The sequence below is a fragment of the Strix aluco genome, chromosome 3, assembly GCF_031877795.1.
Source record: "Strix aluco isolate bStrAlu1 chromosome 3, bStrAlu1.hap1, whole genome shotgun sequence".
In the NCBI taxonomy this organism is placed as follows: Eukaryota; Metazoa; Chordata; class Aves; order Strigiformes; family Strigidae; genus Strix; species Strix aluco.
Genome location: NC_133933.1, coordinates 59,658,316 through 59,678,722, shown reverse-complemented (window position 1 = coordinate 59,678,722; position 20,407 = coordinate 59,658,316). Strand labels below are relative to the sequence as shown.

At 40.3% G+C, this 20,407-nt stretch overlaps 1 protein-coding gene across 2 annotated transcripts; it reads right to left on the bottom strand.

Moving 5' to 3' along the window:
- Positions 1–757: 757 nt before the first annotated feature.
- On the bottom strand, positions 758–20,407 carry GINM1 (glycosylated integral membrane protein 1). Of its 2 annotated transcripts, none has more exons than XM_074818726.1 (8): positions 20,266–20,407; positions 11,315–11,374; positions 11,049–11,145; positions 8,049–8,200; positions 5,968–6,124; positions 5,082–5,212; positions 3,471–3,634; positions 758–1,665 (listed from the first exon to the last, which is right to left on the bottom strand). In XM_074818726.1, the coding sequence occupies exons 1-8, from the start codon at positions 20,356–20,358 to the stop codon at positions 1,557–1,559; spliced, it is 963 nt and encodes a 320-aa protein (XP_074674827.1). In that variant the 5' UTR covers positions 20,359–20,407; the 3' UTR covers positions 758–1,556. The 2 variants fall into 2 exon arrangements, with proteins under 2 accessions (XP_074674827.1, XP_074674828.1); XM_074818727.1 differs by lacking the exon at positions 20,266–20,407 and adding an exon at positions 11,543–11,633.

The window sequence follows — 20,407 nt, the reverse complement described above, 5'->3', positions numbered from 1 at the left end:
AAAGCAGTGCTGGGACTCCGGGGATGCCAGCTGCTGCCACTCAGCCCCCAGCAGCAGAGCAGCGGCCCTGCTCCGGTGTTTCATGGCTCCACGCCTGCCCGGAGCACCCAGCCACTTGTGACACAGCCCCTGCTTCTATCCTCCTTACATGGCTGGCTTTTGGGTGAACGTTTGGGGTCCTATGATCCAGTGACACCGAGCTCGAGGAAGTAAATGCACAGACCTATGAGGTGCTAGAACAAAAAATAAACAAAAAGGGAAGTTTGAGCAGTGTCCCCATTAACCTCAGGCTGACATGTACCACACTGTGCTGCTGGTGGTATTTTTTCTTCTGTTTTTTTGCAAGGCAAAGCAGGGTTAGAAATATTTCTTCTACCATGACAGTGCTGTCAGTTCAGTGAGTCAACTCGAGTTGTTCCTGTCAGAGAGCAGCTGTAAGAACAAATATCTGAATAACTTAAGAGATCTCATTAAACTTATGATAATCCTTCTCTAAGGGGTGGGGGGAAATCCTAGCTTTTCTCCCTCACTACAACAACTTCAGCTGAACATGGATAATTCTGATCACTCAAATGATAACTGTGCTCAGTCTAATGGCAGGTAGTTAAGGTGCGGTTTTTTTTTTGGCCTAGTCACTCTTCTGACAAACAATTTCTGTAAATAAGAACAATGGAAAAAACAAACAGTACCCTACATCTAACACATTTGGCAAACCGCTGTTTTGTGTCATTAAATATAGATGCACACATGAACGCAGTTTAATAAACAATTTAAATGTTTATTTGAAAAATGTTAACAGTACAAATCAGCACAGGCAATCAGCACAGGGCCTACTCAGCAATAGTAAGCCAGTACTTCTGTAGAATTTTTTTTCTTCTGAGACTTCACACGGTACTGCTGTCACAGATACAAAAAGCACATTGTTTACAAGTGCTAACAATTTTTATGAGTGGAAGGGGCCATAAAAGTGTAAAGTGCTTGAAATATAAATCTGCCTTTTTAATTTTTGCTTTGCATATATAAAATGTCAAATTACTTGAGTTAACAGAAATGTTTGGTAGTGATATTTTCCTTGCAAGGCACACTCAACCTTAAGAGACCTGAAAGCAGGTTGGGCAGCTTTATTTAGGCTTGCAGGCACAGCTGCTGTTTGCAATACTCCTTCGTCCTTTTCTGAAGAATGCTATCTGGAACCTTCAGGACATCCAAATTTCATCATCACGCTATTCAGGATAGCTGACCTGGTGCATCTGTGGGCGTGAAGGCAGCCAGCATCCTGTCCGAGGTGCGGAGAAGGGACTTCACAGAAGTTAAAACCAATGTTAGCCCTCAGGATGGAAAGCTGTTTTTATTCTGAAGCTTCTGAAAAGGCTGTGTGTTTACGGAGAGGCACAGGGAAGTCAGCTTTGGGCCTCGGCCTGAGTGTCCCTTTATCAATTAATTCACTGACTTAGCTTTCTTAGTGGGAAACAAATAAGGTATTAAGATCAAGTGCCAAATTTCAGGTCAACTAAAAATTTGTTTTAAAAAATGGTAACTCCAAAGTAAACACAGTATTAAGTACATGCTTTCTCATCTAAATTATTTTTCCTGTCTGGAAGATCTGAAGGCAAGCTGATGGTAATCACAGGCACAAAGCTGACTTGATCCAGGAGAAGGATGCCTCTGAAAGGTAAGATTACCTGGCATTAGGAAACAATATACAAAACAATTCTGTGTTCTAAAAATTAGATTTAATCTTAAACTCCCCAAACTTAGTTGAAATCAAATCATCAAGTAGTACCCTCATAATGACTCTTTTTATGAAGCCAGAATGAAAACTTGATGGAAAACTCGTTCAAAAACATACTGGCTGTGGTTTTAGAGGAGTCCCTTCACCCAGTTTCTACATCTGAAATATCAGCAGTGTAGGTTCAATTTCATAGTAGCTTCAAACTGTCTGCTGTCAGGGGCTACCTTCTCAGGCTCTTGCACGTAATTCTCCAAGACTAGCTAAAGCCTCTAGATTTATCAGTGTACAGCAGAATGGCATGAAAGACTTGATGACGTCCTGACTCACATCTGCAACTGTGTCATTCACCAAATGAGATGTTCTACTCATTCTTACTGGTTTACAATCATGAATTACCTTTACCACTTCTTACAGGATCACTTTATACAGGTAGCAAGAAAATGACTGTGTGGGTTTTGGTGGGTTTTTTGTGTTTGTTGTTTCAGGTTAAGGGTGGGAGGACCATCCTTCCAGTGTTACAGTTTCTTGAAATGCTGTTACAAGCCCTGCACAAGCCCCATGTTCTCCAATTGGAAGAGAAATTACTGCACGCTGGTTCCTCTGCTCTACTGACCTCTGCCATGGACAGGCCATCAGACACCTTGCTGAACAGTTTACAGGAATTAGAATTACTTTGTTCCTAGTTCCCCTTAGTTCAGTTTCACATGTGGCAGTATTAAGCTACTTCCTGCTGTGGGGGGTACAAAATGTTTCTTCACTTTCTCTGCTCTAACAAGTTAGTTACAGGAAGTACTCCAATCTGAGGGCACGCTTTTTGGAATGTCAGGGGGAAGCACAGTCTCTTTTGTCACTGCAGTTTCCATCCTGACTGATCTCCCAACCCTCCATTTTTCTGGCTCTGTCAGAAGGACTAAAGCTACTCATATTCCTGGGTGGGTACATAAATTAACTGCTCTCAGGGCCATTCAGAAGCACAGCTGGTCAGCTACGTTTGAAGACATCAGCTGTACCTGTTGTGTGATGAAGCATGTTACACTACCAGTTACTTCTGAAAGAACACAGGGTTCCAAGGCTTAGGTCTTCCAGAAATGACTTGGGTTGCTTTAAAATGTACATGCCTGCCCCTTCCAGCACTAGCTGCAGTTATTAAAGTTATCTTTCCACCCCTTGTTTTGAGATCTTGCTTCTCTGGAAAATATTAGTGTTGCTGGTAACATACCAACTGAGTGAATAAAGCCATCCGCAGTCAGCCAATTTTATTTATGACCTTTTGCCACCAATGCTATTGTCAATCGCTATGGCTTGTAAGCTCCTCCTTGGAGAATTCCCATACAAATTTGCAAAGCCAACTTTGAGGCCTTCCATAACTACTATAACAACTCCAACACAGTAGGAGTATAAAAAGGTTTAGAGTTGTTGGAACTGCTTAGCTCTAGCTTCTACCCTCCTCTCTCAGAGCTATGTTAATGGTGTCTCACAATGTAGTCCTTAGAAGACTTGATAAAAATTTGGTAGTATGACAGCCAAGCTAAAGACATTTCCAATAAAAGATTTTCCCGTGTTCCTCTGAAATGCTGGTTGGTCAAAAGATCACTTGGAATGGGAAGTTACCAGCAGCTTTTTCAGTGAATTTGCCACCACTTTCCTACAGAATGGGGCTGCTTCTTGGAAGATTTTTTTTTTTTTTTAGTTAATGTTTTGCTTTCATCAGAGAAAAAAAATAGCAAAAATTACTTACTTGTTTTCACAGGAAGGGAGAATCACCTTTAAGACTTTGAGAATAAGAGCTGCTCCAACAACTCCAACTACAATGACTTCCATGAAATTAAAGAAGATAGGTAAAGATTGAAGCCAGAATCTGCACAACCCTTTTCTTAAGTCTTCCACCCACTGGCACATCACCTACAACCAAACAGGTAAAAATAAAAAGATAGTTTGCAAAACATAGCAAGTGCACTTTTTGTAGCTACTGGTGAATCATATTATATAGTGATACTTTTAATTAAATTTGTGTATGCTTAATCATACATAAAAGTAGGACGGAACTGACTGGTGACTCAGACCTCTTTCTTCTATGAAGTTTGGAACTGGTGAAGGTTTAGTTCTCTGCTCATGCTAGCAGAGTTCCTTGAAAGGAAAGGCCAATTTAGAAAACAAAGGACACTTGAACAGAGCAGGTGAAGGGTGAGCTATTTGGCCTAGGCATAGAGAGGCTATGACACCATGGCAGTGTACCGCAGGGAAAGGGTTACTGACAGCTCAGGAGAGGGGTAGCACCTTCGCTAGCCTACCTGTAACTTTCAGCCTATTATTTTGGCCCTCCTATCTGAGCAGTAGGTTATAAAGTGTTTCTTTCAGCCACAGAGGAGGCCATCAAGCCCATCCTTACCTAATCTGGAACTGAAACTTCTCAAGCTGTTACTGTGTTTCTTACAGCAGGGGAGACCAATGGCCTATCTCCCAGAGGTGTAAGCACTCAAGCAAAGTCAGAAAAAAATGATGTAATTTAAAGATAAACAATATTTGAAATTGTTATAAGTGCTTAGCTTGGTATAACATAAAATATCACGATGTACTGTCATCAAGCATCTGTGAGGTCAGAACACTGCAGGATTTAGAAATCCATTTTATTCCTACTGGAGTAAAAAAACCCAACAATTTCTCACTGCTAAGCGGTAATTTAGGAAGGGTTTTTTTTTTTAAGTTTCCTAGAGTATGTCTATGAAAGTCTGTTTTCAGTGGTTGGCTGTGGGGATTTCTTAGACTTCTGTGGAAGTCAGTTACTGCCAGATACCTCCCACTATAGAAAATCCTGGTCTTTAACAACTACAAAGCAGCAAAACGGTACTCTGAGAAGTCAGTACTAGGTTAAGTAGGAATGGTAATTCTCTCTTGCAGAAATGAGTTATTACATACTATATTGGGTTTTTTTGAAATTAAAAATAGAGGACCAAATACAAAGGCCTAGACATGTTAATACACCTTCTTACCCTCTTTAAATGGATGTTGTGTTTGGTCTTTACAGGAGGAAAACCCACTATCTGAATCTCAACAATGCTGGGTTTGCTTGTTTTGCTCTCTAAACATCCACAAAAGAGGAAAACATAGTATTTGTATGTGTTTCCATAGACAATTACAAAAAAATGGGGAATGAAGTTTATTCCCTCAAACTGAAATACTGAGTAACATTCAGCTCTATCTGCACCATGTTACTACAACTTTTCCTCCTAGAAATGTCACTAAGCTGTATGCATTTCATCTCTGGGGAAATAGGGAAAAAACCTGCTTCTCCTTTTCAGATCAGTCTTTAAAGGTATATACTAATAATTAAAACAAAAAACTAAACTACCTTGTAAGAAGATGGAGGTTCTATCCTAAGAGGGGTCTCTGGTAACTTGCCAGGTAATGTCTCTTCATCTACTGTAGTTTCTACTTGCCGGATGAGATACTGACTGGTAGTTTGCAGTGGATCTTGAATATCTGAAGAAGAAAAGCTAGATTTAGTGGGGGTTTGCTTTTTATTTGACTCACTATTCAGGAAAACAAAGACATGCTGCACTTCTATACTTATGGTACAGTTCTCACACATTTACAGCAAGAACACAGAAGGCTGACTTTTTTTTTTTTTTACTTGAGCAGTGAACTTGATAAGAAGCAGAAGCAGTGTTACAGCACAGCCTTTAGCTGTAAACTTCAGCTGTCACCAGATTAAAAGGTGATGAACTAGATAAAAATACTCATCTCCTATGAAATCTTTGAAACTTTTTTGATTAAACAAAACTGAAGTAAGATTAAGGCATCAAATAACTTTTCTTGCTTTAAGTTATTCAAGTTTAATAACATAAAACTATTCTCTGGTTTGGAAGTGACCCAGACAGGTATTTCCTTTCCCGTTTTCTCTCTCATTCTCAAGAAAAAGAGGGAGCTTTAGAGAAACTTCCATTATAGCACTGAGAGAGGAATTTATTCCTGTGAGATGTCTGGGTTGCAGATTGACAAGTACCAAGTGCTTCAAAGGAGAACAGATTTGAAAACAAACAAAATACCTAGAATGTAGAAGAGTTGAATTTAGGTGATTAAAAAAAACAAAAAAACCCACATAAAACAAAACACTTCCCTGTTAATGAAGAAACTGTTTCACTGTGTAAAACACAGGAATAATGATGTTCACTCACTCTTGTAAAGCACTACATCAACTATGGATAAAAGTATTATGCACCAGCTAAGAGAGATACCTTTTCCTGAGAGGTTGGGAAGTGTAAATAACATGTCGTTGTCCCTTGGGATGGAATACAGCATGCTCTCTTTCAAAGGGACAGTGTAGTTTGAATGTCTAAGTACTCTCAGGTCCTTCACTAAAATATCTATTTCTGTTACTTCTTCCTGCTGAACCTACAAGAGATGCAAACATGTTGGTATTGCTGAGTAAGAGTGAAGTAGGCTGGCAGAGAAAACCAATACATCACAGAAAACTCCAAGCCATTAAGATTTAGACATAGGGATGTTATAACATGAATTAGTATTCTTTGGTTTTATGTACCAGACTTCTGTAGACTATACCACAATAGAAAATATGCTGAACAGAGTGTCTCTCTCTCTGCCAAAGCATGTGGTAGTCACTCCATGGGCTTTTCACCAAGTCTTACATAGCTCATTACAATCCTCTTTCAGGGAGGCATTTTAGAGTATGGAAAACTCAAGTATGTAGTGAAAGAGCACTCGCAAACACTGGGAGTGTTGCTGAGGCAAGCCTGACACTTGTGCTTCTGCAGTAATGTTGCTTTTTCTCAACAACCAAAAGAATTGTTTTCTTCCTCTTCCAGTGATACACTGGACTCATTTCACTTAATCACTGCAAGCATTGCTTATATAGAACACATTCAGCATAACTCCTGCTAACATCAATAACTACATTGTGAGGCCAAGAACTGACAGAAATCCAGAGCGTTTGTGACTATAAGTGCTACATAGAAATATAACTAACAAAATAGGAATGCAGCATGTGACACAGTGTCACTCATGCTTCCAGAGCCACAGGCCAACCAACGCTCTCCTTTTGCTTCAAACATGTACAGAACAATGCAATGAAATAGATGATCATTACTGTCAGCTAATAACTAATGAGAAAGATTGAAAGCTTTTGACTTAAAGGAACAATTAAGGAAACAGCATTAGCTTTCTGGTTGTTCTTACCAGGTCCCTCTGAAAATCTGAAATGCATTTTGATGTCTAGTTTGAAATCTGAAATACAACAACACTATTGTGTAACAACTGAATCAAAACAGGATATATTAGCCTCCTAACAGTGGAATAAACACCTCATTAGAAAAGCTTCAAACCACTCAGTGGGATTTTTCATTAACAGAGTAAGATTTTTGACATAATGCAGATCCCTGTAAAAAATACTACATGCTGAGCATGCAAGTAATTAAGGATCAATGGTATTATCATCATTCCCCTTTAAAAAAAAAGGCAGCAGAACATGAGCCAGCTTCAAACGAGCCTAGCCACATGTAAGATGCAGACATTTACTGAAACAAAAATTTGTCACTTTTGCTGGCTTCAGCAGCAGTATCTTCCCTCCAGAACTTCTCCAGTTGGAAAAATAACTATACTTTATAGGTGATTTTGAGAACTCAGTTCTGTGCATTTCAATCTCAGCTAGAATTGTAACCCCTTGCATTCACTGGTATTTGTGCAAATACAGTCAGAGTTTGGGGTGGTTTTTTTTGTTCATCTCAAAATCCATGTTATCAAGATTTTTATTCAAATGAATTAATTATCTTACATGCAAAATATTCTATTGCTAAGCTCTCAAGTGTTGTGGGCTTTCACAACAAGCTCACCTGCCGTAAGAATTTGCTGCTGCAAGCTGTTCCCCACACTACATGCTTGAAATAAACAGTGGGGAAAACCTCAGGACTCAGAACAAGCCCATGCCCCTTTTATTTATTTTGTACATTATTTTGTAAATTAAGTACTGCTTCTGAGTCTGACTTTGCTTGCATAAATGCATGTGTTGAAAGAACATGTGACCACTGATGATATTCTAACAAGCTTAAGGGAAAGCCATCCAACACTTAATTATTAAAATAAGAACAGAAGCTATAAAACTTGAAGTCTCCTCATGAAACACCCCCGCTACTATACAGGCAACTTAGATTGATACTATCTCCCCCAGTATTGTGCTAGCTAGCATGAGATTACATACTTTGTGCTCTAACAACCAGACAGACACATGTAAACCTTTTAATCCTTGGTAACTACTTGCCTTTACTAAATTAAAATCAAGCAGTGTGTTGGGTGGTTTTTTTACCTGTTTACCATCAATTTCTGTCACTTCTTCCTGAATGACAACGAGCTGCAAATCAGAACTGGATGCCAAAGGCCACTCATGAACCATGATGCGAACACTGACAGTTCCCAGGTGCTGCTGCTCTGGTAAGTTATCCAGGTTTCCGTTCTCCACTGTTAACACACAACGTCACAGTTTTCAAAAAGAAACCAACCCAACCAGAAAGCAGTATAATACAACCACGGGGCAAACAGTTGCAACTCTGACACGGGTGCCTTTGCACATGTAGCATCTGAATGGAAAAGTCATTGCAACTACAAAGGACCACTAGCATCAAACCAGAGAGGCCTGAACAGTCGTACGGAAGTCTGTACTGTGCTGATGTCCTTAATGCTTCCAGTAACTGCTGTTACAAGCGGTAGTAACCTGGGCAGCAGGTAAAACAGATGCCATGATTATATACCAGTATATATCAGACTTGGAGCAGGTCTCATGATATAACACAGCAGACAACAGCAGTGCTGTATTATGCCCAGACTGAGGGAGACTGCAAACCACGTCGCATCCCTGCCTTTGAGGTTTGCATTTAAGCACTCTAAGCAGCGCTCTCTGGCTTTGCTATTGCTGCATCCTTATTTCAGTTGTCCAAAGGAGTTCATAAGAGTAATGCCATAGCCCAGCCAGCCACCCGTGTAAACATCTTGATTCGCACAACATTCCCCTTCCTCTCAATACAGAAACAAACACGCTCTTTTCCATGCACACTGCATATACTACTCAAGATGAATGTCAGTTCCTTCATACATGTTTTTTCTGTCCCTCCTCAATGTTTTCACATGTGACTGGTGACACCTCAAACTCTTTCCCTACCCAAAAGCTTTCACCTATTTCAACAACCTAATATTCCACAAGTACACAGAGAACTGCCTTTCCACCCTCGGTGTTTCTGCATAGACTTAGTACCCTTCTCCCAACTACCGTGCCTCTACAACACATGAGGGCATGCTAGAACTGAAGTGCTGCAGAAGTGCAAGGGTGGAGGTGACAGATCTCTCCAGCGTGCAGACAGCAAGGTACGTGAACTGAGACTGAACTGGCCCCTGTTTCTAATTCATTAGTGCTGTGTGTACCTGCAGTGCTGAGCCTAAGAAGCAACATGGGGGAAGGTTGGACTAGCATCTTTCAGTTCCACAGTAACAACTCAATGTGTTCATTACTTTTATGCTATGATCCCTTTCCTCATTAAGCTATTTTGCTTATTTTAAATATAAAAAAAAAAACTTTTTGGCATCACATAGAAATATCTTCCATTGCAAAAATAAGTGGCAGAAGGAGAGAAAAGGGTCAAAGGTTCTCTACAGGTGTGAGCTAGAGCACTGACCTGGTTGCTGAATGTTTTCTGACTTAGAGCAGCAAATGTACATTAAAAGAACAAAGCCTCTGAGATGCCAAGTAGCTGAAGCTCCCTGTGGTCCCAGCCTTTCAAGTGTCAGGCTGCTCAATCCCCCCCCTACATTCAACAGGAGTGAAAGATACGCTTCCAAAATTGACATTTCTGGGAACTTCAAGGGGGGATATAGGTGCCAGGCATGATCTAACAACACTGTCAAGACAGTACCATTCAGGAGACTTGGTCTCTAACATTTAAGAGCATGAATATTTGGCTCGTTTGTTTTTTATATACATTCAGGAGTATTTTTCCCCTCTGTTAACAGGTAACAAGTATCTCAATATTCCTTTAGCATTTTACAAGAATTACCTGAATCTGTTGTCAAGGATTTAGTAAGTAAATAGTATAAACGTTACCTTACAGATAACAGAGAGACGTACTGTGCTGACAACTCAGATCCAAACATGGAGATAGAGTTCCAGGTTCCTAGCTCCTGGGTTCAAATCAGTATTTTTCTCACTGTTTCAGATTCACATTCATAAATGTAGTCACTGCAAGCTATACAACTATGATTTGGGAAATTAATAGGAACTACAATAAAGTGCTCACTATCTCTCAGAATTAATGAATAAAATCGTATCTATTTTTCTGGAGTCAATTATCTTGCAGGTAAATGACATTTTGCCATGATTTTCTACCCTAGGATAGAAAAAATAAATAGAAGCAATAGCAACATAACTATCCCAGAAAAAGAGAAAAAATTACTGCTCTCCCTCTCCAGAAAAGAAATAGTGTCAAATTAATAATTGATCATGCTTGGAAAGGAAGGGTTCAAGAAACAAGGTCATGGCTCAGAGAAGCCATTTAGAAAAACCATTAGTACTCTCTAAGTAAATGTCTGTAAGGAGAGGATCACCTCAGAAACCAAGCTAGAGACTGACTGCACCTGATCTATTAAGAGATCATTCTGAATACAATAGAAGCTTAAATCAAATGTCCGTAATGGCCCTTGTTTAATTAATTATACAGTATGCTGTGTGTATCTCAAAAAATCACAGTACTTTCTGGTCTTTCACAAAAAGTATAGCATTGAATCAGTGGAAAAAATAGCAGTTTCAAGATCATTTGAAGTCATTAACCACTGCAGGACACTAGCAAAACTGCAGTATTTGCGCTGTAATATCCTATCCAGCAGAAACTTGTTTGTCCAAAAGACACAGAAATGAGATAATTAAAAGATCTCCCTAACAATAATTCATACTTTTGTTACTTAATCTCCTTCTGGATATATGCCAGCCAATCTAGGGACACAGCCATTAGCAGGGTGGAGTTGCATCCTTCTGTTTACATTGTCTAGCTTGTAGTGCAAAACATTCCTTTGAAAAGATAGGCAGAGTCTGGATTTCAGATTATTTACATATAAACACGTGGATGTGACTTGAGAACAGGGCAGTAAGATTTTTTTCCACCCATTTTAGTAGCAAAATTATCCTACCTTGGGAAACTATTTGCTTCCACAATTCTCAGGTTTGCAGACTACTAGAACATGTAGTCATTGTAAGCTTTGGTTACTAGATAACAGGGAAGCCAAATACCCGGGGGGGGGGGGAGAAGGAAGAGAGAATACTCACATATTACTGTTTGACATGTTATGTGGGCAACCCCGCTTTTCATAGGAAAATCATTTAGATATACCTGTCCATTAACATAGGTGATATTAAAAACAACCTGAAAGAAAGACAGACAGAATGAGTATATGGTTCCCAGCCCTATGCTACAATTCTGTTCTCAGATGAACATACTTCATACTGGCTGATGTCTGACAAAACAATATATTTGCATCCACATGCAGACTTTGTTTTACTGCATATTAATTCACTGAATAAACAGAACAAACCTGTCCTTTGTGAAATTCTCCATTGGTTTTCAACATCATAACATTGACTCTGATTGTTTCCTGGAAAACAACAGTGAGAAGAGATGTAAGTTTCTGAGGAAACACATAAGCCACTGCGGGCCACAAACAACTTTCACACACTGTCGTGACAGAATGACAACATACAATCCCCAGAGCACATTCCCAGGCTTTCTATCCAGCAGACAGAAGAAAGAGGAATATGCTTACTTGTTTCATGTAAGGGTTGGTTTGGACTTTTTCCCCCCTCTTTTTAATAAAGATACTGGATACTGATGAGAAAGAATGACAGCTGCATCCCCTTATGTATAGGTGTTTTTAAACTGAAGATAAAAATAATAATAATAAAGCTAAATTCTCAGGAGAACTTGTTTCACATGGATATAATGGAAAAGCAGTCTTTCATATGAGCTGAAAAATAACAGACAATACAAGGTAAAAATCAGATTCTCTGTAAATGTTTTTCAAGCACTCCATTTAGTCTTCAAGGTAAAGTATAATTTAATACATGTTAGCCTATACTAAAGAACACTCAGTTTTGTCAGTGTCAGCAGTAATCCTATTTCTTTTATTTGGTTATCATTCCCAAATTATGCTACAAGGGACACCTCCGAACTCACAGCTAATGGGGATTTGCTTCTTTCTTTCAAACTCCAACTGCTGTAACTGATCAACCCATTCTGTCCTCTCATTTCCCTCTTGTGATTTCAGGGGTTGTTTTGCAGATGGGACCTTCAATCTCTCAGGCCTGTCTACATACAAAAGCCAAACCTCTCTTGGACATAGCCAAAAGTAATGATTGCCTCACTGCTTTCTTCAGTTACCTCTTCAAAAATAATGCTAAGCTCCCTATTTGCCTTTTGGGAGCTTTAAATGATTCTAATTGTGTTTCGTTTTCTTCTGGAAAACTTCTCCATACCTTCAGCATCTTTAGCGCTGTGTTTGAGTCACGGTTTCACAACTAACAGCTAAAAAGTGAGTCATGTCTCAATAAAAAGCTGAACTTGCTCAGAACTTAAAATAAATAAATAAAAATTCAAATACATAAAAAGGCTTTTCATTTGGGACTTTTATAAAATTTATCAAATTTTCATCCAGGGAATACTTGAAATATACAGTACCTAGCACAATATAGTCCCAATTCATGAATAGAGAGCTTCTGAAGTGCAACTATAATGTAAAAAATCCTTAAAACAATGGGGGGTTATCAGCATACACAGGTAGCCAGGACTGCCAAGAACGCAAAAACAACATTCAAATCTGATTCAGCAGAAATCTGGCATCATGAGAAGCATGGTTTAATATCTAACACAGATAACCTTTTGGTTGGAAGTGACTTGTCTTTGATGCTTCAGATACATTTGTCAAATCAGCAGGAAAACTCTCTGGCCACTGAGACCAAAGAGAAATCTCCTTCTCGATGCCCCTTCTGGGTAATAGGTGTTTATACTAACTTTTCTTCAAAACATAAATCCTAGCTATTCAAAGTAAATGAAAATTACCAATTTACTTAGAGAGCTGGAAGTCTATAACTGAAAATATAAATCAGACTAGTAATATAATCATAGGATGTAATCTATTCTGTCATCCTGTAATTTCCACAAACCACTTATTGTCTTCTCATGTTTTAAGAATTCTGTGTATTAAAAAAGTGCACCAAACTTCTAGCTCTTCTGGCTCTAGCATTCAGAGCTCTGTCTTTTACACCCTCAAACTGCTTAACAGATTACCAAACACTTGTGTCTTTACTTCCTAGGTCTTTCTGTTTTCTGGGAATTCAAAGAGCACAGAAGTTCTTTCACACAGAAAGTATTTTGCAATCTTTTTTCAACATCTACAAAGTGACTCACTGAGATTACAAGAAAAAAGAAATGACTGATAGCCTGTAACTGCTGAAAAAAAAAGAAAATCCCCCCTACTTTTTTTTTTTTTTTAATAACCAAATGCTTTATTTGAAGATGAAAGGAATGGGGCAAGATAGATATGCTCAACAACTGAGCATTGAATGTACAAAGTGAGCTATATACATGATTCATTTTCGTCAAAACAGCTGTCAATTCTGTTCATGTAGTATGCACAAGAACTGTATGAATCCTAGTACATACTTAAAACTTGCACTTGAACATATCAGATGTCTAGGAAATTAAAATATTTCAGTGGATCACTTCCATGCTATCAAAGTTACAAAAACCAGATCACAGTGTGCAGACAAATAAAACAGCTTAAACACTTGCTGTCTCTGCCACTAAAAGTGTCAACCTCTCCTGCACAGCATCTTTTCCTCTCATTTATGCCAAGTCAGTGAACCAATTTAGCTCATTAAATTGGCAGAAACTTTCCCTTTTTTTGCCAGGCTATTTTTCTGTCAGTTGGACAAGCAAGGAAGAGCCAGATAAGCACAAGAGACGCAAGAACGCAGCTGGGAGGAGGGAGCTGAGCTACTTGTTCTGACAGCCACAGGCTGTTGGATTGGCTCCAATGCGTGGTCTGCCTGTCCCTGCAGCATCTCCTTAGGAGATGCCCATCCTCACCATCATCTCAGGAGATGGTGGTGCACCTCCTGAATGGCACAGGTTCATAAAGCTACTTAGTAACTTAGAGCAATGATTCATACTCCACTACAGCGGCTACACCATGACCCTTGCAATTTTGTGTTCGCAGTCAACAGAGAACTCATATTCTTGCCATTCCTGTGACCAGACTGTTCATATCCAGATCCAACAAATTCTACTGATAACTTCCCATATTCTGTACACCCATTCTCCTGAGTTGTCATATGTTTTTGTTTCTCCTCTTCACTAAGCAGTCTCACAAGACTTGATGCCAGTCTTGCTAAGAAACATTTCAAATATTTCTCAAAGTTTTGATGCTAAAAAATAATCAGCTTTCAATTGTTCTTGCTCCAAATGTTCCTGAACTGATACAGAAACATTGCAAGGACCAGAGGAAGACCAGCTTTTCCAGAGGCAGAATCAACTGTACTGACGTCATTCCTGACAGACTTATTCTTAAAGCTCTCCAGTGATGTCCAAAAATGTCACACTCTCCTCAATTATTTTACCTTAGTACTCAGCTACCTTTACATTAAAAGTTTTCCAAATGTCTAACCTGAGGCTTCCTTGCTGCAATTTATGAAGAGATCGTTCATTACCCTTCATATTATCTTCCCATGGAAAATAACAGTCCTCCAATGCAGTCTTCCTGATTTTATGATAATGCTCTCAGCTCATTTAATCATTCCCCAAGAACCACAAGATGCATGCCAAACACAATGAAAAGCTGGGCAGGAGGACTGGGGGAAAGAGGAAGGGACTATTGCAAGCAGCTGCCAGGAGAGCATAGTGCCATCCCAGCTGACCCACTTTCACCCACAGAGGGAATGGGTGATGCACAGCTTTCCCCCTGTTAACACAACCCCAGCTGGTACCCCCTTGGTATCTGTTCCTGAACAGGTGCTCAAGAGCCATATGCTGTTTGGGCTTGCTCAACTGGGAGGGAAACAGGCCTGGCAGGCCAATAGCTCTTGTATCACGCCTGGCCTGACAAGCCATACTTGCTAGGAAGTGCTCCAGCGATAACTCAAATACCCATCTTTCCAATCCTAGGGCTGAAGACTCACAGACTTATGAAACATCCTTTAATTTCAACAGAGAAAATACTTTTTTTATGTTACCATAATAAAACTCACTACTTAGAGAGAAGAAAGAAAAGTGTTTTATAGATATGTCTTGTGGCTATGTACTTCAGTACTAAGAAAAGTAAATAACCCTGCATCACTTATTTTGTGTATCAAAAGCACAGCAAAACAATCCTGTAGTAACAAAGTCACTGACAGCAGGACAGGTCCTCTGCAGTAATCCCTAATATTGCACTGGAGAAGACTGAACTATGAGTATAAACTTGTTTGTGTAACTTACAAGACACTTTTCAGTATTAGCAATGTCATGAAAATTCACATAAATTTCAGACAGGTCTGTAATTTAAAAGGTCCTGAATTCACTGGCATATTCGAGAAAGGTGCACTTTGTCAGAGTCAGAATCCAAGGACAGCCCAAGAAGCAATTCAGGTCCCTAGGAATCAGGTTGTGCTTTCAGCTTACCATTGAGACCCATCCTACCATTCACAGCACCTTATCCCTTCCTGTACTGGTGAACGCCTTCACACACAACTCCCCATTTACACTAAAAATGGCCCTATTGTTCTTAATGCTGTTGTAGGGTAGGTGTCTCCCCTGAGTTTTTCTACAATTTCTCATCACTCTTTTAGGGCTCCAGTGATGATAGTTACAGTCGTAATGGCCACAGTACCTGTACAGAAGATAGGACTTCTACCACAAATGTATGTCATTCTCTTCTAGGTCAGCTAAGCAACAGCAATAAGTGTGACAACATACATTACAGTGAACTAGTGAATTTTTGTGAACTTGGATTAATAGACATAAGCAAGTAGTGATAATTTTCTAAATCCTTTCTCTTTCTCCATGTACTGCCCCAGCAGTGTTAACTGGGGCAGTATAACCACAGTAGTAGAATCATAGAATCATTCAGGTTGGAAAAGACCCTCGGGATCATCAAGTCCAACCATCAGCCCTACTCTACAAAGTTCTCCCCTACCCCATATCCCCCAACATCTCATCTAAACAACCCTTAAACACATCCAGGGATGGTGATTCCACCACCTCCCTGGGCAGCCTATTCCACTGTCTGACCACTCTTTATGTGAAAAAGCAAGATGGGGAAAGATGGCAGCAAAGAATATAAAGCATCTGGCATAAGTTAAAAGGGAAGAGTCATCAATTCTTAAAGACTCCCCATACGAACACCACACAAATCTACAGAGAACATTACACCTAATCTTAGCCTTTTATGAAAAATGCTGCACAAGACAAAGATGTTGGGTCTAATGACACAGGAACTTCAAGCAGATCTTATTACAGAATGATGGAAAAACTCCTTCCACAGATAGTGGGTACCTGATGGGGTGCACTGTACGGTTTCTCCCAGCACAGGGTAACTGTTGAGTCCTACACAACTGCAGCAGTCACATAAACCCCATCTAGATTCAGCTGCTAGCAGCCAGCCCACTTAAAGCACAGCTGTTCTCTATTGAGGCTCTCCGAACAAGGCTCTTTCTGCACTGGAAGGCCTGTGGGAAGCGGAGTGGGCAGCACTAGGAACAGATGGCATAGTGCCTTGCAAGATGGCCAGCTGTACAGAGACTTGAGACAGACAATCCCCTCGCAGTGATTACACAGGCACTATTGGGATATCCTGTTTGTGACAGGAAAATATAAAGTCCAATGAAGGCTGCCAAACAGATAAGAAGTAGCCAAAACTAAGAACTTGTTTCTAAATTTGAAAAAAGATTTGGGGAAAAAAAAAGTGTTTGAACAGACAAACAAAACTAGCACCCAAATTCATACCATTTGAGTCCTTGCACTCACATGGACAACTGGCTCCAAAGAGTAACTGTGTATTTGCAGGCCAGGGCTCTGTGATCTGTGCTTCTCCCAACTCTTTCATCAGACTCAAAACAGATCTATGTGGTAGGATGAGTCTTAACTGCAACCAGGCATAACTGAGTTAAGAAATAATCTTGGTACCAGTTTGACATGACAAGTTTAACCTGACAAGTTTGCAGGATGATAATTAGTCACTCAGATTTTACAAAATTTTAGTACAAAATCTTGTCCAATAAGGTTTGGCATTATTAAACGGCATGACAATATTTAGGATAAGATAATGAAACACAGTATTTGCTTAAGTAACTAAAGCTGATCTTTCTTAATATAAAAATCTAACACAATGCTTTTGCTTTACTTTTCTGAACAGGCACACTTCTATTCCTTCCCTGCTTTACGATGATTCTTAGTATAATATTGTTTATCCTTTCCTTTGGCCTACATATGTTGCTAGAATTAATCGCCTTTGCTTTCTCCCTGTTAAATCAACTCATACTATGAATATTTTATCAGGAGTTTTAAAAGTGAATACTTAGTCTCACATCACTGGGACAAGGCTGCATCACACTGCTTTAATTTAATCAAATGTACATGGAAAGATGATGTCAGATCTTTTAGGCATAAAGTTCAGAACATGTGCCAGGCTGTTAATAAAGAAACTGGCATAAAGCGATGAAAGAAACATTTCACCGCGTCACTACTGACAGGTTTCTTCTTTGATTAAAATACATTACACTCACTGCATATGTACTCAAATGGTTGATGTAGAAGATTACTTTCTTCTTTTGTGAAATCATCCATCCACACAGAGGTTTCTTGTAGACAACAAATAATCTGGAAACAATGTTTTTCAGGCAACTAAACTAAAAAAAAAAAAGTCTGGTAGGCAAGTATGCCACGTAGAAAGAACACTGCTAAACCTAAATTATCAAGAGGCAAACAGAGTAAGCAAACAACATAGCATTAGCATTCAGTCCACTGTGCTTTTAGCCAGTTCCTATCAGCACATTAAAAAAATACGCTAAAACACAAAACCTAATTCCCGACCTTGCACCAGAAAAACACGTTACTTTAATGCAAAGGTCAGTTGTCTTATTGCATCATTCCTGCTTTTTTTTTTTTTTTTAAAAAAAAAAAAACCCTTTGTCTAATATGAATCAATCTGTAACCTAGTTTTGCTTATCCCAATTTCAGGAGAAGAAAGAAAAATCAAAATACACATGCTAACGTTTAAAAAAAAAAAAAAAAAGTACAGATCTCAAAACAGTGTATAAGAAACGACAAGTATTGCATAACAACAGAGGCGTTCACATTCCGCAGCTGAAAAAAAGCGTTTCAGCCTTACAAAATGTTATTCCAATGTTTCAGGGTTTTTCCTCAGTGCTTCCACTATGGTCGCTGTAACATCATGGACATCAACTTGGAGGTAAACTTTAATACTCCATACAAGAATTACAAAATGTGAAGCTATCAGTAGTATGCTGACAGTGAGCTCACAGAATTTTAGAGGGCACATCCAGTTGTATGATGTCATATCCAGCCAAAGAAAAGCTGAGTACATTGATGCTCCCTGCTCCCAACCAGTCTGCAGACTCAAGCCATTCTGAGGGAAGACCACAATTATTCTGATCCCATCGCCCACTGTCGTTAAGCTCGTGGCTTCTGAAGCCAACCTGATAGCGTGGCATTCCTGCTCTGCCTATCCCACTGCCTAGGCACTTCCATTCCTACCAGGCCACCATAAACCAGCTCACGCTCAAAACCCAGCAATTCTTCTATTCAAAACTTTCTCAAGATGCATACTAAAGTAAAAATGTGTATGTTCCCTTTTTGACTCTTAAAATAGCTCTTCTATATATGCTTATGCCACACCAGTATAAAGCCCAAAAAGCGCAGACGCTTCCAACTAGCAAAAACTGAGCTGGCAGACCACCTAAGCCGTACGGCACAAATGGACAAACTCAACCCCCCAAACAGCACAGCTGTGCCCATAAGGCATTACACCCCAGTTCTAAGTCAAACCTATTTCTGACCCTAAGCTGGCTTCCACGGGACCGCTCCAGCACCCCCGTGCCATGCTCACTCACGCTTTCAGATCTAAAGATAGAATGCGCAGATGTGTCTCCACATCTTCTACAGTTGCCAGCTGCGACAGACAACTTTAATGCTATTAAGTCGAAGTTTTGGTGTGAAAGTATGACAGTTTCCAGGGAGAAGGTAAGCAAGAGCATAGGTCTATATTCCATTGCCGCTTCATGTGTCTTTTGGCAAATTCAAGCTAGCGCTCCCTTTCTGAGGGATAAGCAAAGTACCCGAGGACTGAGCTCTCTCCACTCTCTTTAGCGCACCTGACTTCAAGCACTCACTCACTTTCAGAGGTGTCTGAAGATCCAGATTCCCATTTTGAAATCAGAGCTAAGCAGACCTCTCTTGAAATGTTCATCTAGAGAAGCAGAAACCAGGAAGTAAGCCCAGGAATCCTGTTTTGCAACACAGGATGTGCCACTGCAGGGCCTCTGTCAGGCTTTCTTGGAAACATTTTACTTAAATGAAAAAAAAAACCTCTGGAGGGAAAAAAGCCATAATAAATTACTCACATGACAGCAACTTCACATTAGCTATACAAGTGACTACAAACCCAACACAGCTCTTCCCTCTTTGCAATCTTGCACTTTGGAATTCACGATTCTAACAGAGGATGTATTTAGTCATGATTCAAGTACAGATAGAAGTACCCAGTTCTCTTCTGTAATTCTAGAGGTCAATGCTCACCCGTGCCACAGAACATCTTTTTAGTCCCGCTGAGATCTAATCTTACCAAGAGACAGCGTAGGTACTGGAACGGATGAACAGACAGCACAATGCCCCATAATATACATCAAAATCCTTTTCTTGGTTCAATTCAAGAATACAAAAATCACTAGGAGCAAATGTGGACCTAACACACTGTGTACTTCTACTGCACTGAACCATCAAGATGTGGGTAGACAAGCATAAAAATACAATATATCTACATTGCACAGAAGTAACTATCTCCCTCCTCAACCCATCAGATATTTATTTCAGCATATCAAATCCTATATAAATGAATCATTAAAGGGAGGAGGGAAACATTACACGCACGGTAACCAAGTTTGTGGCAGATGCATAGTTTTGTCCTTTTGTACCATTTCTGTACATTTTAGACCGACGTGAACTTGAGCAGCAGGTCAAGCACTGCAACTAGGGGTAACACACCTTAGGCTGCCAAGCGCTACAGCCGGATAAAAAGCCCCTCGTACCCGGCACCCCGCCCGTCGGTGCCACCGGCTTCGCCCGCTTCCTCCAGCCGCGCCGGCCACCCGGTCGTGCCAGCCCGCGGGCCGGAGACGCCGCGCCGCCGCCCAGCGCCCCCGCAGCGGCCGGCTCGCCCCTCGGAGGGACACGGCGAGGGACAGGGACCGGCCCTACCGCGCCCCGACCCCGCGGTACCTGGCCCAGCAGCAGCGGCGCGGCCGGGCCCAGCAGCAGCGCGACGGCCAGCGGCAGCAGCAGCAGCTCCCGCCGTCCCAGCGCCGCCTCCATCTTGCGACCCGGGAATTAAAACAAAGTGAAACATCAACAAGCGGCAGCG